Source organism: Cornus florida, unplaced genomic scaffold (assembly GCF_030987335.1).
Source record: "Cornus florida cultivar Cherokee Brave unplaced genomic scaffold, ASM3098733v1 CherokeeBrave_3.0.0_Hap2_Chr06, whole genome shotgun sequence".
Lineage (NCBI taxonomy): Eukaryota > Viridiplantae > Streptophyta > Magnoliopsida > Cornales > Cornaceae > Cornus > Cornus florida.
The window spans coordinates 85576053-85592461 of record NW_026775576.1 but is presented as its reverse complement, the minus strand read 5'-3'; the positions used below and the strand labels follow the sequence as shown (position 1 = coordinate 85592461).

General features: G+C 33.6%; 1 protein-coding gene across 7 annotated transcripts; it reads right to left on the bottom strand.

The window, feature by feature from the left end:
- Window positions 1–7897: 7897 nt before the first annotated feature.
- LOC132312514 (uncharacterized) lies at window positions 7898–15700 on the bottom strand. Of its 7 annotated transcripts, XM_059810896.1 has the most exons (13): window positions 15475–15700; window positions 15276–15325; window positions 14148–14213; window positions 13914–14015; window positions 12955–13140; window positions 12709–12820; window positions 12555–12588; window positions 11812–11849; window positions 11691–11725; window positions 11448–11612; window positions 8836–11360; window positions 8455–8529; window positions 7898–8329 (listed from the first exon to the last, which is right to left on the bottom strand). In XM_059810896.1, exons 4-13 carry the CDS (start codon window positions 13982–13984, stop codon window positions 8229–8231), a joined length of 3342 nt encoding a protein of 1113 aa, XP_059666879.1. In that variant the 5' UTR covers window positions 13985–14015; window positions 14148–14213; window positions 15276–15325; window positions 15475–15700; the 3' UTR covers window positions 7898–8228. The 7 variants fall into 7 exon arrangements, with proteins under 7 accessions (XP_059666879.1, XP_059666878.1, XP_059666884.1 ...); XM_059810895.1 differs by lacking the exon at window positions 14148–14213; XM_059810901.1 differs by lacking the exon at window positions 14148–14213 and having other exon boundaries at window positions 7898–8296.
- Between the last annotated feature and the right edge of the window lie 709 nt (window positions 15701–16409).

Below are 16409 nucleotides of genomic sequence, written 5' to 3'. Positions count from 1 at the left end.
AGCGTGAACCCATAAGAAACAAATGTTAGAAGTTTTCTTTTTCCACAGACAACTTCAAACCATTTTAGAGGGAACACATCTTTGGTTTGTGTGCATCAAATCAAATCTCAAAATCTTAACTTTTTGGAAATGTATGTTTCAGTTGTTGTGAATGTAGTGCCACTTTTATATTATTATTATTATTATTACGCTATAAAAAGTGTATTCAATTTATAATATTTATATACATTTTAAAACACTTAATTTAATTAACAAAAATATTATTACATGATTTGTGACATTTCAGTTTATGTTTTTATATTCCTAAACATCACACCTTTTAAGATACTTACAGACTCCCAGTCTAAAATAAATACGTAATTTATATATTTTAAGTTGTTTTCATTCATGAAGAGTTTCTTCCTTCTAGGATTTTAACGCTTTTAATTATTTTAAAAAATGACTTTTCATGTTTTATTAAAACATGTGTCTTAATTAATTCATGTAGCTTTTCGTTACTTATCCGTTATATTATCAAAGAGTTGTATCACTCTAAAACAACCTTAAAAGAGTTTCAAATCTAAAAGAGTCTCTTGATTTCCACAATCCTTCCAGCGTGAACCTATAAGAAAAAAATGTTAGAGGTTTAAGACAACTTCGAACCATTTTAGAGGGAACACATCTTTGGTTTGTGTGCATCAAATCAAATCTCAAAATCTGACTTTTTGGAAAGGTGTGTTTAAGTTGTTGTGAATGCAGTGCCACACTTTGGGAAAGATTTTTGAATTAATTAAAAAAAATTATATATGTTCTTCTTCAAGGCTATTTTTAAGATACTTAGGGTCCGTTTGGATGGCGACAATGTTATATGTTATGGTTTGGTATGATATGAAAACAACCGTTTTGGTATTGGTATGTTTTTAGTAGAAATCGGATCCATGTTTGATAACGATTGTTTTGTTTTTGATAATTGTATATCAGAAACATGATAACGCGTTTGGTATTGTCATGCATTTTAAGGAATCTGAAAATAAAACACGTTTGGGAAGTTAGTTTTGTTATCAAAAATTCTGAATCAATAACAGAATACCTGTTTGGTAAAGACTGTTTTGTTTTTGTTTTGAAAAATTATATATATGAAAACAATTGTAAGTTTATATGTAAATGGTCCATTTTTCTTTATGATTTGAGATAATTTGTTAAAATTTTAAAAAATAAATAAATAAAAATATTCTGCATTAGAGTTGGGAAAAAAAATTATGAATAAATTTACATGTATAGTGGCAACCAAACTACAAATCTTAAACTTTGTAATAATGAATAAATCTGCATAAACATGATTAATGACAACCAAATTACAAATCTAACTTTGTAATAATCTTTCAATGAGAGCAGATCTTTGCACTCCATTTATCTTTTTCTTTTGGCTTGCATTCCATTTAACTTTGTTTTGTTTCATATATATATATATATATATATATATATATATATTATAAATTCATGATGAATGTGAGAGAGAGAGAGAGATCCTTGTAGTTGAAACTAACAATAAACAAAGCCAAAATGTTGATTTTCTTGAATTGGTCAGAGTTGAGATTTGGTGGACATTGAAGCTTGTGAATAGTTTTACTTCACTTAGATTAGTTTAAAATTTTGTAGTGGAGGTTCTTTAAATTGGTAATATTTTTTTTGTTTAGTCATGAGACCATTTCCCCTTTTCTTGGGTATTTATTTTGATAACCGACTTGTGAATATTTCATACAATATCCAACCATAAGCAGAATTGATAAATATGAATAAAGATTAAAAGCAAGCAATTGAGGAAGATCCATCTCTTACAAGACTGAACAACATTCACATATATACTTCCACGTATAGTTTTGCTTTGTACATCACAATCTTAAGAACTTGAGTATTGCACCATTCACATATATACTTCCACATATAAGGAGCTAGACATTCCTTAAAAATAGTATGTGTGTACACACACACTTCATTACACTTACATAAAATGTACACACAACTGGAGATCACTAATATTCATTCCATAAAATGTACACCTACTTCTTTATACTTGCATAGGCCTCCATTTGATTAACTTAGAGATCACGAGCTTCCTGGAGTTGCAACAACTGGAGAATGCTTCCAATCAATCCCACTGGTGCCACTGCCTACAACTTAATGCCATGTCCTTCAATGTAGTAGCAAAAAATGAATTTGAAAATAAAACAAGACATTACCTATAGTAGCAAAATATAAAGCAGAGTTAAATTCAATTTTTTTATTTTATTTTTAAAAATTCCGGCATGATTTCCCCTTAAAAATGGACATTTTCAAAATTTCAAAACACAAGGGACACCGCCCACAAAATTAATTCAACAAGGAACACCGCCCACAAAATTCATTTAATAAGGGATACCGCCCACAAAATTATTTCAACAAGGGACACCGCCCACAAAATTCAATTAACAAGGGACACCGCCCACAAAATTTAATTAACAAGGGACACCGTCCACAAATTTCCTTTTCCAGCAAGATATATCTAACCTTCTTTCAGGCTAAACTGAAAATTTGGAGTGTAAATGACCTCATGCAAAACAAAACACATAAACAACATTAAAGAAAAACAAAAAAAACATACGGTAGGAATTATTGTTCATCAAACCCTAATTACTAAATCACTAATTATTAACTATATGTATGGTAAATAGACACGTATTGAAATACTAACCTTGCACAATCGAACCCATCTTTCAGCTTCCAACTCAATCATCCCAGTTTCACTGTTGTACCCTCCACCAGTCTCAGATAATATTTGTTTGCAATCTTTGTACAGTGCTCTTATATTATTGAATTTTTGTCTACATTGGTCCTTCGTGTACTTCTTTCCAGTTTCCAATAACATTGCGTCCACAATAGGTGTCCACCCATTTGGATTAAAAGTCGTGCCTGTACGATTTCCTTTTCCAACCTCTTCCTCCATCAAGAGCATGAATTTCTCTTGATGGGCATCACACCAAATAGCGGTATTGGCCTGTTCAATAACTACAACATCCTCACCATTCTCACCATCAAGAGAATGAATGTCTCTTGATAAGTATTGCTCAACAGTGTCATTGTTCATGTCCATCTGATTATTATTAAGTAATTAAACAGTTTAGTACATTAAATTGTGTTTTGACTCATAATTCAACACGTCAATGATATGTAAAGAAGGTATTGTCTATAAAACACTTCAATAAAGGGCAAAAAAGAAGAAAAAATGAAGTAAAAATGTGATAAAAATCAGTCTCCTTCCATTTTCTTTAGTTCAAATTCTCACAATTTTCTTCATTTTCTTCAGTTCAAATTCTATTTGTCAAAATCAATTAAATCAACCACATGATTTTCTTAAAAATTAGTCTCATTCCTCAATTTCAAAGTCATTTTCTATATAAGCTAGGTGATTCAAATTGGATAAGTTTCCATTTCTCTAGTTGATGTTCTCCTAAAGGTTGAGAAGAGCAGTGATCTCAACTTCTCTTTCACAACTGACAACATCAAAACTGTGATTTTGGTATGTATATATTCATACAATTTTACAATGTTTCATGTAAATATTTATATCCACACATAATACATGTATACATGAAGCACTGCAAAGATTAAGATACAAAACAATTTTCAACATTTTAAAATTGTTTTTTGCAGAAATAAAACAAAAATTGTAGTCAAAATTTAGTATTTGAGGCTAGCTCTTTGTTACAGTTTGTACACTAATTACTAGTTTAGCGTAGTCGAAATTTAGTATTTGAGGCTAGCTCTTTGTTCCAGTTTGTACGCTAACTACTAGTTTAGCATATCTAAGAGCAAGGTGAAGGAAAGTGGTACATAACAGTATAACACACTGGATGAGACTTATCTGAACTGAAAAAGCACTCACGAAGATTGCTCTCATGTGTTCATGTTACACGAGGATAATGAGAGAGAATATAAGTCAGGACTCATGAGTTGAACATGAATTGACCAGCATTTGAAAGTATTATACAGCTAGCATAACTGGCAATATTCATTTCATGTAATACCATTAATTTGGACTACAAATTAATTAGAAGTAGTACTGATTTAGTTTAAATAGACATGGCATAATATGGAAATTCAGTAATGCTAACAAATTAACTGACATTCATGGTCTTTTTTATTTCATGGTAGCTCAATCATTTTTTAATTTCAGGACATTTTGCGGCAGGGAGTGAGACTTCTGCAACAACCATAGAATGGGCAATGTCAGAACTACTAAAGAACCCAAGAGTAATAGAGATTGGAAAAGGCACAAGCTGAGGTCCGAGAGGCCTTCAAAGAAAAGAGTAAAATTGATGAGACTGTCATTCAAAAACTAAATTATATGAAATTGCAACACATGCAATCGATGGATGACACATAAACCCTTAAATCAGAACCATGGTTGATAGAAGAAACAACCTAGAAAAGGGCTAAAATCAAACCCTAGATCTCCGTCACAGCCTCATGAAACTTGAGATCTGGACACAAAGCCCTAAATTACAACACTCACAACATGATTGGAATAAAGATCAAAACTTGGAAACGCGAGAGAGAAAGTGATTGTCACAATATTTTAGAGAGAGAAAGTGAACACGAGGACCTCCCAAATGTAAATCTTAAAAGCGAAGATATATGTGATCTATAGATACAAACAGAGACACAAAATGAGGTACCTGGTGGAGGAGCTCTGCCAGATCGGTGATGGAAAAGGTTGGATCGCCACTGAAGTCGCCTCCAAAGAGCTACGCGAAGAGAGAGAAACGACGCTGAAAAATGCCCTAAATCTGATATGCGACCTTTATATACGTGATATCACCGCTACAGTAAAAACGAGGGTTGGTTTGGTTTTGGTTTAAGAACAATTCACCGCTACAGTGCCATATCAGTCTAATATCACCAAAATGTTGATATGGGTTTTGGCCCAAAAATGATAATGTTTTGGCACTGTTAAATACCATATCAGCCCGCTCCAAACATGATATTGGCCTAAAACCAAAACCAAAACACCAAAACAATATCAGATATAGGCCTCCGAACAGGCCCTTAGTAGTATCAAATTTTGTGGCCAATTAATTGATTAACTGATGAATTATATTCCTTCTCAAAATTTTATAGATTAATTATTACATTTGCAGTATTTGATACACAACATTTTTAGATGATTCTTATATTCATGATTTATAAAATCTCTAATGCTCTAAGTTACTTTCTCATTTGTAAATCAATTCCAAAAAATTAGATTCATCCAAAAGTGACATTATTTCTCTTTCTACAAGTCTATTTTATTTAATTTCCAAAAGAGAGTCTCTTGATTTCCACAATCCCTCCAACGTGAACCTATCAGGGCAGGCCCTGGCCAAGGCGGTTGCCTAGGGCCTCAGATTTTAAGGGGCCTCAAAAGCATGATGGGCCACCAAAAAAAAAAAAAAATTAACCAGATGTAGCAAATGGCCTAAAAATTTATAGGCTCATGAATGATGGGCCACAAAAAAAAAAAAAAAATTTGTAACCCAACAAATTATTTATGGGGCCTCAAAAAAAAAAAAAAAAAAAAAAAGCCAGCAAATCAATTGACACGAGAGATTGATTGGATTGGCTATCTTGTCTATTGAAAAAGATGTGTTGGAGAAAGTTGATTTGAGCACTTTAATTGATGATTTTGCGGTTCAAAATGCAAGACAGTCACATTTACTTTAATAAAAATTTTGCATTTTTATAATTTTTTTTTTTTGTTTGGCGCCTATGAAACTTATGTATAGAGGGCCTCATATTTAAAATTCGCCTAAGGCCTCTCAAGATTTTTGCAATCTCAGGGCCGACCCTAGAACCCATAAGAAAAAAATGCTGGAGGTTTTCTTCTTCCATAGACAACTTCGAACCATTTTAGAAGGGAACATACCTTTGGTTTGTGTGCATCAAATCAAATCTCAAAATCCTAAATTTTTTGAAAGGTATGTTTCAATTGTTGTGAATGCAGTGCCACACTTTGGGAAAGATTTTTGAATTAATCTAAAAAATTATATACGTTCTTCTTCAAGGCTGTTTTCAAGATACTTGGTAGGATCAAATTTTGTGGTTAATTAATTGATTAACTGATGAATTATATTCCTTCTCAAAATTTTATAGATTAAATCATTACATTTGCGAGATTTGATACACAACATTATTAGATGATTCATGATTTATAAAATCTCTAATGCTCCAAGTTCCTTTCTCATTTTTGTAAATCAATTCCAAAAAATTAGTTTCATCCAAAAGTGGCATTATTTCTCTTTCTACAAGTCTATTTTTAAAATTTCCAAAAGAGATGATTCATCACAAAAATAATTAAATTTTAAAAGTCACTTTTCTCTATCTACGTGGTCAGTGTTTGAGTACTTTATCAGTGTTTAGATTATAATTTTAGTTATTTTACATATGAAAGATTTATGAGTTAGAGACCTTTTTCAATTTAAACACTTATTTTAACATTGTGTTTACGTTTTGGGTGTTTATTAAAAGAAAAAGAAATTTTGTTTTTTAACTTTGTTTGATAGTTGATGCATTGAAATTCAATATCATAAAATGTTAATGAATTATAATTTTCATAAACTTCTTACTCTAAAAATTTTAAATGATCGTTGTGACTTAAATTAATGATTAATTTCAGATTTGTTGTAACTATTCACTCATGTGAAACAATGTAAAATGGAACAGTTACATTTTAAATTAAAGCACCTCTTGTACAATATTTCATACTAAAAAAACAAAACAAAACAGATGGTTAGAAACACTAAAATTAGATCATAATTATAAATTATTATTTAAAAATAATAAATAGCAACATTGACTCTATTTATTCCCCTTGAGCAAGGATTTTTACTCTCTTATGACTATTTATTCTTAGAAAAATCAAATACTCTCTTCCATATTCACCTTTTGAGACATATTTCAATTGTTTCGGAAACAAATTATAACTGGTGGTCTTTTATGCTTATATAATTGCAAAAAACTTTTAAAATTGCTAAAAGTATATAGATTTATCAAAATACACGTGTACAAAGTATTTTGATTTATGCACTGAAAATAAACCAAATTCATTGTTATTTTATTAAACTTCATATGGATATCTGTTTTATTTTTTATTTCTTGTGGGGGAAAAATAATTTGTTTTCATATTGAAGTCATAGGGTGATATGTGATATTTGCAAAAGAATAAAAATAATTACAGATAATTTACATTGCACGTTGATTCATCTATATATATATATATAATTCATCCTAAGGGTATAAAGTGTAGTACGATGCAAGTTAATCACACCCTTGGTTTATAGTACGTATATGATAAATGGACAAAACTGTAATTTTATATTTATTTTTTTATTAATTTTAATAAACTAGAGAAGGATTTTTTTATTTTTATTTTTATTTTTTTTGTCATTTGTCATTTTGTTGACTCTAGTCCAATAATATAACTTTCACATTCTGAAAGAGGAGAGCGAGGGTGTAAACAAAAAGTGTATAAATATATTTCTATCCCAAGCTAAAAAAAGAAAAAGGATAGTTTAACAGGTGGGGAACGTGTTTGATATTTTTAGAGGGTTGTGTGACTGAAATATTGAGAATTGCAGAGGCTTTCGTGAAATTAGGGCTTTAGTTTTTCAGAGTACTATAGGAGGATTTTGTTATCTGTTTAGTTATTTTCTTTGGTGTGACCTGATACAGAAGCTTGCCTTGGCTGGATACAATATGAAAGCTAAATTTTTTAAGTTAAAGCATAAAAAAAGCTGAAATTTGATATACGAGTCAAATTACTGGTATTCCACAATCATCTTGTGGACCATGTCAATTACACTCAAATCTTCAAAGCAAACTGTCAAAGTTGTAAGAATATATATCTCCAAAGGTATGGGAAGTTTATATATTTAGAAGTTAACATTATGCACTGGGTTCATAAAAACATATAAACAAAAAGGTCAGCTGACTAGACATTATAATATAAATTTGTTGTTCTGATCATAAATGTGTTTAAAAACAAACAAAAATCATCTTCACTGAAACAACATGCAGAAGTACAGTGAATGCTCCCTGACCTCTGAAGTAAAATTACAGAGTGAATGGAAGAGGAAGAGAGAAACATTTGCCTTGAGCCGAGCTCTACTGGTATAAGGCCACGGAGGGAAGGGCATATGCTACAACTCTCCGTACTTGTAAGTTCTTCCTTAGCATTAGCGAAGCTTTGTCTCATTCGGTTTGCTGCCCCTAAATGCTGAAAGAGAGAAGAATGACCTCGTTGCTGAAACACAAAAATAGTAGACAGCATTGGAATCTACAGAGATTAAGAAAAGCTTCACTTACAAAAAAGGAATCAAATCACATCCATTATAAGACCATAATAAGGAACTGAAAACACGAAAAGAAACTAAAGACTGGGAACAGGATAATAAATCTAACCTTTAGTTGTGGCGGCGGCATCCTGAAACTTGTGAGAAGAACTCTGAGCCGCGAATTTACCCATATTTGACTGAGCTGTATGCATTCCATGATTATTATCAGTCTCAGGCTTCCAATAACGTATCAAATTAAATATACAAGACTACAATCTCTCTAGTAACATGCATGAAAACTAGCAATATGCTATTGCAGTAGACACCGAAAAGAGGAAAATGAGAAAAGTGCCACTACGATAGTATAGGTGCTTTTGTGTTTTCTATATTTGAAATTTATATCACCTTTTATTAGCTATTAACTAACAATATGACAAAGCGTTCAAGGGAACTCTTAAGTTCAATAATTGTAGCCAGCAAGGAAGTAAAGCAATGGAAGTAAATGTACCAGAAAATACTTCATCTGTAGCTGAATTTCTCACATAACTTTCACTTAGTGAAGTTTGTTGTTGTCCATAGTTCTTCGAATGAAGGGCGGCCCGTCTGAGTAGATTGTCAGCATTTTTCTTATTAACAGCTTTAGATTCCTCGGCATCATCCTCTCCTTCGGAAAAGGCAGATGGGCTAGACAGACCAGTTAAATTTGCATCTGCCCTACTCTTTCGAGCAAACTTCAACAACCTCTTCAATCCTTTGGGTGCATCTTTTTGGTAGATGATGGCAGGAGGATTCTCAGCGTTTCCCCACTCAGTAACATCCGGTTCACTGCTCTCCTCCAGCAGCATTTGCGATAGCGAGTGTCGAACACGTGGACTTGACATTGTCATAGGAGCAACATTGGTTGGAGATGAATTTTGGCATGTGCTATTGTCACATGGAATAGGCAGCTCGTGATGCTCTTCTATTTCAACCCATGCTGCTGGGGAAATGATTGATTCTTCTTCCGCTTCAGTTCTTAATGCAGACTCTGCCCTCCCTTTAAAGCTGTCATCATCATTGGCAATAACTTGATCTGAGCTCTGTGTGTCATCAAACTTCTGTTGGCTATTTACTTGAGTTTCCGATTCTGAATCAGCATGAATTTCAAGTGCTTCAAGGTCCCTATCCTGCTGCTGATTGATCAGAACAGAAGTGTCAGCAAGCACCTCATGGTCCTGGGGTTGGATCAGATTTTCAGAACTTTTAAATGATTCCTCAGGCTGAGAAGAGACTTTTGTCTTAGCAACAGTGGCACCAACACCAGGACCAGTTCTTGAACCTTTACGAAGAAAAGGTTTCGCCTCCAGAGGTACCACACTGCTCTTCTTGGTTGCCTTGCTATAGAAACTAGGCTTTGCCGAAACCATGGAAGACTGATCTCCAGAATTTGTCTGAGCTTTTGTTTTTGTTGGTTTCCCACTTTTTGTCACTGTTTGCTGCTTCTTCTCATTCACACCTTTTACGCTCTTGTTAGCATAACTCTGGGTTGCTTTCACATTTTTTGGCCGCTGCTGGGGTTTTTCCACTTTGGGGCTTGACCGAGGAACTGATGACACTGGCTGGGGTTTCCGACGAGTAGGTGTAGTGCCAGCAGAAGGGGTCCCACCAGGAGTTTTAGCTGGTGATACCCCAGTGGCTCTTGGCGATGGTGTAGATGGCCATGACTTCCGGGTAGCAGGCAAGGGTGTTGCTTTAGATGAAGCTTTCTTCACAACAGCAGGTTTCACCGTTTCCTTTTTGGGATTTGCCAATTGAGATATATTCTTAAGTGGTTTTTGGGGCTTACCCAGAGACTGTTTTTTACTGACATCAGTTCTATTCGCAGAGGCCATTTCAGCTTTTCTTTCATCAAGAATTTGCTGCATCGCTTTAAGTTGTGCTTCTTTCTCTGCACGCTTTCCAGCTGCTTCTCCTTGAAGTTTTTCATTCCTCTTTTCCTTGTAGTGATCATAGAATCCACCCCTATGCTCAGAGGGAATACTTTGTCTTCTGCAATTATCAGGCACTGTATTCCTATATTTTACAGGTTTACTTTCCATCATTTTCATCAGCATCTGGTTCAACTCTGCTTCCTTCTGCCGATTCCATTCAGCTGAGGCAGTCAATTTTTCACTACTTTCCTCTGTGGGGGTTACGAGATTATCTGATTGAATACCTATCGGAAAAGATGCTCCTTTTTCAGATGTGTCTAATTTTATTTCTACTTCAGAGCTCTCAATAAGATTGTAACCTCCATCAGATTCTGGTTTTACTTCTATTGAACTGTTTGGAATTTCTCCACCCTCTAAGTTATTAGGGGTGATTGGAACAGAATTTTCAGAAACAATTTCTGGGAGGGATTGGACGGAACCTTCCCCCATACCTGCACTCCATCTTCTTAGGACAGATTTATTTGCATTGATGGAGGTATCTAAAAGTGACCTCTTCTTTTGAGTATCAACAATTTGATCTCTCTGTTTGCTTTCAAAGAGATTGATTGCATCTTGCACGCTCATTCGACGTATGTTACTCTCAGATTTTTTAGGGGCTTGCTCGGACCCTTCCTCTTCACTGCTGTTTGCAGCTGCATCTCCATGGGAGAACGTCCTTTCTCTGGCAGGAAAATAATTGAGGCTCTTAATGGTTAGTGCAGCCGCCCTGCGTGACCCAGATCGCCCTATTTGGACCCTCCGCATTGGAGATGCTGACCTTCTAGGTGAAGCAGATCTAATAAGAGGACGACTTCTTTCCACAGATGGTTGATCATCCTCGCTTGAGCAAGAAGATTCTTCACTTTCTGTAGAGCTCTGCCGCTCAACCTGTGCCACTTTTGCAGGGGAGACACCATATTTTACTTGTGAAACTGAGTGTGATGATTTAGGTATCTTGGTATCCTTTTCTGTCTTGCTGATAGTGTCATTACTTGAAGCATGTGTGAGATGGGACTTCTCATCTCTAGGGAAATCAACAATCGGGCTCTTTTGGCTCAGTTCTAGAAACTTGGACAAAGAGTTTCTGAAGTAGACATTAACAAATGAAAAATCTCGTTAGCTGTGCCTTAGTCTTAGGACATTCGGAAAATTAGTCTTGCATCTGAGGTACCTTAATTCTATAGCACCAACATGTTGAGAGAATTTTTCTAATTCAGTGAAATCCTCCAGAGAACTCATTGCACCAGCAGCTTTAAAAGCAGTGGCTAATTCCCCCTTTAATGTTGTGATTCTCAAGTCCATTGCTCGTACCAATTCATTCCTGGCAGTATTTACTCTATGGTTTAGTGGAAATGTTGAACATTAAAATTTGTAAATGGAAAAAGGGGGGAAAAAAAAATTCAACAGAACGTACTTTGACGAATCTGATGCCAAAATCTCATCTTCAGCCTGTTGATAAACCATCAATCAAATTAGTCACTAAATGCATAATATGCCATATACAAAATGGAAAAAGAAAGGAGAGAAGGGGTTACTTTCAGCATCGGCGCCACGCCATTAGAGTTGCCATCATCTGTTATAAACGGAAAGCAACAACCATAAGCATTTTCTAAGAAGCAAATATATAATATACAAAACAAAATAAAATTGAAAAAAAAAAAAGAAAAAAAAAAGAAAAAAAAAAAAGAACCTTTATCACAATAAAGATGAAGGAAACAAGCAAAGGAAAGAAAGACAACATTAAATGCATTATGTTTACATGTTTGACTATCAGAGTATATCTAACAAGTAGATGCAATGGTCCCTCTTTTACATCATATCCTTAAAATCAATAGGAGGACCAACCTTTTGAGCCCCAGATCCCCAAAGCTAGGGGTCTGGTAGGTTGGTCTGACATCAAATAAAACCAATGGCCAAAACTGAGTTTGATTCAAGATCAACTGAAAACTAAATGACCCAAACTCTAGAACAATATAATCGAGGCAAACAGACCCACCCAAAATGTACATTCAGCTTAGCTTGGGACAGATTAGGGCTGGCAATTTAGGAAACAGTGCACATAAAAATTAATGCAACATAACAATTAATGACACACATACATACACTTTAAAGTGACCGTCATTGAAAGCCAATATAAACAAACCTATTATCATATAGTTCACTCAGGTTTTAGTTAGAACCAGATCAAGTTGCATTTGTATTTGTGGTAGAAAACGATAATGTGATTCTGTACTTGGTGCTATCGAGTCTATAAAGAGTAAAACTTCGTGGGACAAACCTGTTTTCCCACTTCCAAAATTGTTTTGATGATCCTGAAAGGAAAAAATGTTACTGATGAGCTCAATACAAGTTTCAAGGATTAATTCTTAAAGAAGGATGTAAGACATTCCACTTATCAAAACAAAGGAAAATGAAGGATTTAAAGCTATTACCTTGGCATATAAAGAAAGATGAAATCTTCTCGATTCCTCCAGTTGAGATATCTCATTTTCAATAGCATTGGTGGTATTTAGCATGTCTGGTGAACCAACAATTTGCAGAAATCTGAGAAGAAATTTAAAGATTACAGAGCAAAAAAAGTTAGAATCCAATACCTTGTCCATAACAGAGATAAAGGAAAGGGATAAATCATTCAGGAAAAAAAAGGATATATCAGGAAATGTTTTAATGAATTGAACCTTGTAAATGTGGACTTTGTGAACCATTTGGCACCATTAAGATTTTCAGGTGGTTGAAATCTGAAATTAGCATTTGATCCTTTTGAACACAAATCTCTTACTTTGGGCAAATGCTGCAATAGTTGCTCCAGAAGCCCAGATGCTAGTGTTTCTACTTTGTTGCCACTGCATGCACATGCCTCGTACCTATAACAAAGCAAAGGACACCGTATACCATTTCAAAGAGTTCTAGTACGATAATTAGAAATGATAAGCAAATCTTAAGAGCTTGGCCGATGACAATGCTACAGTAGAGAGAATCATAAAAATGGTGATTGTGAAGGAAACTATTGTTGTTGCTGCAGCTGTTGTTGTTGTTGTTACTACTACTATGATTATTATTAGTAGTAGTAGTAGTAGTAGTGTCATAGCAACACTGATTTCTAGTATTTATTCCCGAGCTAAAATGACTAAGTCTCCACCATATATTGAATAATCAGTTTCCATGTGTAAATTTCTTAAGTCAAATTTCATTAAAATGCACAAGGGCTTGGGAACTTTTAGAAAATAATCAAAATCACAACCAGTGTTGTTTTAACAAGATCAACCTGGATTTGGAAGATTTTTTAAATAACCAGAGACAATCAGAATCACTTGGAATCTTATTCCGACTGAATCAACCATTCTTAGATAATTCCAAGTCTAATCCATTTAGAGGTCTAATTTTAATGCCATCAATGACAATGATAATAATTTATCAATTAATTTCTTGATTGATTATGAAGGTAGATTTTCAGCATCACTCTTTCGAGTCTTTCCCAAGTTTCAATAAAAACAATTTCCAATTTAGGTTCAAAATTAGTCAAACTTTCAAAAAGACTCAAAATCATATTTGAATGCTGAAAATTGAGAAAGAAAAAAGGTAGGAAATAAACCCTTGAGTTTATGTAATCATATAATAGTCTAAGGATATTAGGTACCTGTTTTGGCTTGGAAAAGTACGAAATTCAGCATAATCAAGTAGCACATTGGCACCAATAGCTCCCTCCATTTCAACCAGCTTATCTCAAAGTCAGAGGGATCTGAAGGAAGAAAAACAAAACCTACGAATCTGAGAGTTCCTCAGCAATGATTCATATGTAACCCATTATATCTAATTAAGTTAAAACTAACAACAACAAAATTACATATGTATAAAGACGAAGCAGGTTTACCTTAATCTTACTTATTATTGCACAAGACCAAATTTCCTCTTCAATTGCATTTAAAGATAATCCAATCTGATACTATATTGACCTCTATCAGAATTTAACCACTTAACCAGAATTCAAACAGCAGACATGATGTAGATAAAAATAATACATGTGTGCAGCATATCGCATTCCTAGGGGTGGAGAAGCACAAGAGAACACAAAAAGACGAAGCACCAACAACAGAAAGTAATTTAATTAAGACAATTCTTAATTAGCATTCTGTAAGAATTTTTCTCTCTTCTGATAGTACCATTAACTTTAAATTTTGACTCAAATTTAGCAAGACAGCCTATTTTGAAAATGATAAAACTACAATACTTTAACATATGATGGAAATTAAGTATCCCAAACCCATTGATGCACACAATATCAGGAAAAAAAATACTAAAATTTTTATTAATCTGCACACACAATTATGCAAATTATACACCTCAATTATGATACTACAAAGTTATTCTGTAAGCATTTTTATCTCTTCTGATAGTACCGTTTACTTTAAATTTTGACTCAAATTTAGCAAGACAGCCTATTTGGAAATGCTAAAACTACAATACTTGATATATGATGAAATTAATTATCCCATACCTAGGAAAAAAAAAATACCAAAAATTCTATGCACATGCACACACAATTATGCAAACTATACGCCCAATTGTGATACTATAAAGTTATTCTGTAAGTAAATTTATCTCTTCTGATAGTACCATTTACTTTAAGTTTTGACTCAAAATTAGCAAGAATTTTCAAAATGGTAAAACTACAGTACCTTAATATATGATCAAAATGACGTATTTCAGACTCATTGATGCACAAAATATCAGGGAAAAAAAAAAACCACCAAAAATTCTGCAAGCTATACACCTTAATTGTGAGACTACAAAATTAAAAATAATAATTTTAAAAAATAGCTTTTTAAAATAGATAGATTCGGGTGAAGTGTCGGCGAGTAAAAACAAAGTCAAGAAGAACCATTAAATGGTATACCTACCTTTCACTATCAGATCTAGTAAAAGAAAAGCCAAATTTTGGAGAAAATGCAGCAAAAACGTGAAGTCACCGACTGATATATTGCAGGGCTTATTACATTACCTGAAGAAGATGAGTTCAAATCTCAAGCATTGGTCAAGTAGGAGCGCAATCTACACACAAAAATATCTATATGAATGTGTGTGTGAACAAGGAAATGCGATGTCTTTGATATATTGAAGAAGTAGAGAGAAATCGAAAAATAGAATATAAATGCTTTGAAAAATAAAACGGAATGAGAATGAGAGAGAGAAATGTTTACCTCGGTAGATGAGCTAGAGATCTCAAAGGCAAGCTGTGAGAAACAAGTGTCTTCTCCTTTCCTTTTCTGGTTCGCTTTTTTCTTTTTGAGAGAGAGAGAGAGAGAATGTGGAGAGAGAGAGAGACAGGGAGAGCTGAGAGAGAGAGAATGAAGAGAGTGTGAGAGAAGGAAGGAAGGAAGATAAAAGGGTAAAGCAACGCTAGGCCTCCAGCGCGTTGATTGCGTTTACAATCCTACAATAAAACAGACACAGATATATACGGAGTAGTAGTTATAAATCAACTCGACCGCTGAGGAGCGTCGTTTCACGTGCTACTCCTAGATTTAGTTACCAGTATTTAATTATTCCATAATAAAAGAATATTATTCAAACTTTTTTCTTTTCTTTTTTACCTTTTTTGAATTTTTTTTAAGTACATAAGAAAAAAAATTTATAATCACCCCCTAATTTTAAAAAAACACTACCTTCCCAGTTAGTGTTAACTTTGAGTAGAAGGTATTAAATAATAATATACATAGAAAAATGTCTTTTCATTTTTTTTAAGATTAAAATTAGATTTTTAGAAAATTCAAACATAACATTTTATAATATGAGAGGTTAGTGTTACTCGAATTAGAACTATAGCAAATGACAATATTATTTTTTAAGTAGAAGAAAAGTCCTTATTATTTAAGTATTAAATGAGAGAGATCAATGTAATTTATTTAAAAAATAAATAAAATTAAAAAAAAAATAAAAAACCTCAAACCAGTGGCTCTAAAAGAGGGGTGTCTCAAACAACAATTATTTCAACATAATTGTTTCTTTTTGGGTGGTTAGATATGTTATTATTGCAAAGCTGACCCTCACATGTGTATTCACAAAAATATCACACTTGGCACATTTTACATTAATAATATGCTTTCCTGAGGGGCTTTTGGAGGGCAAGTGTCGT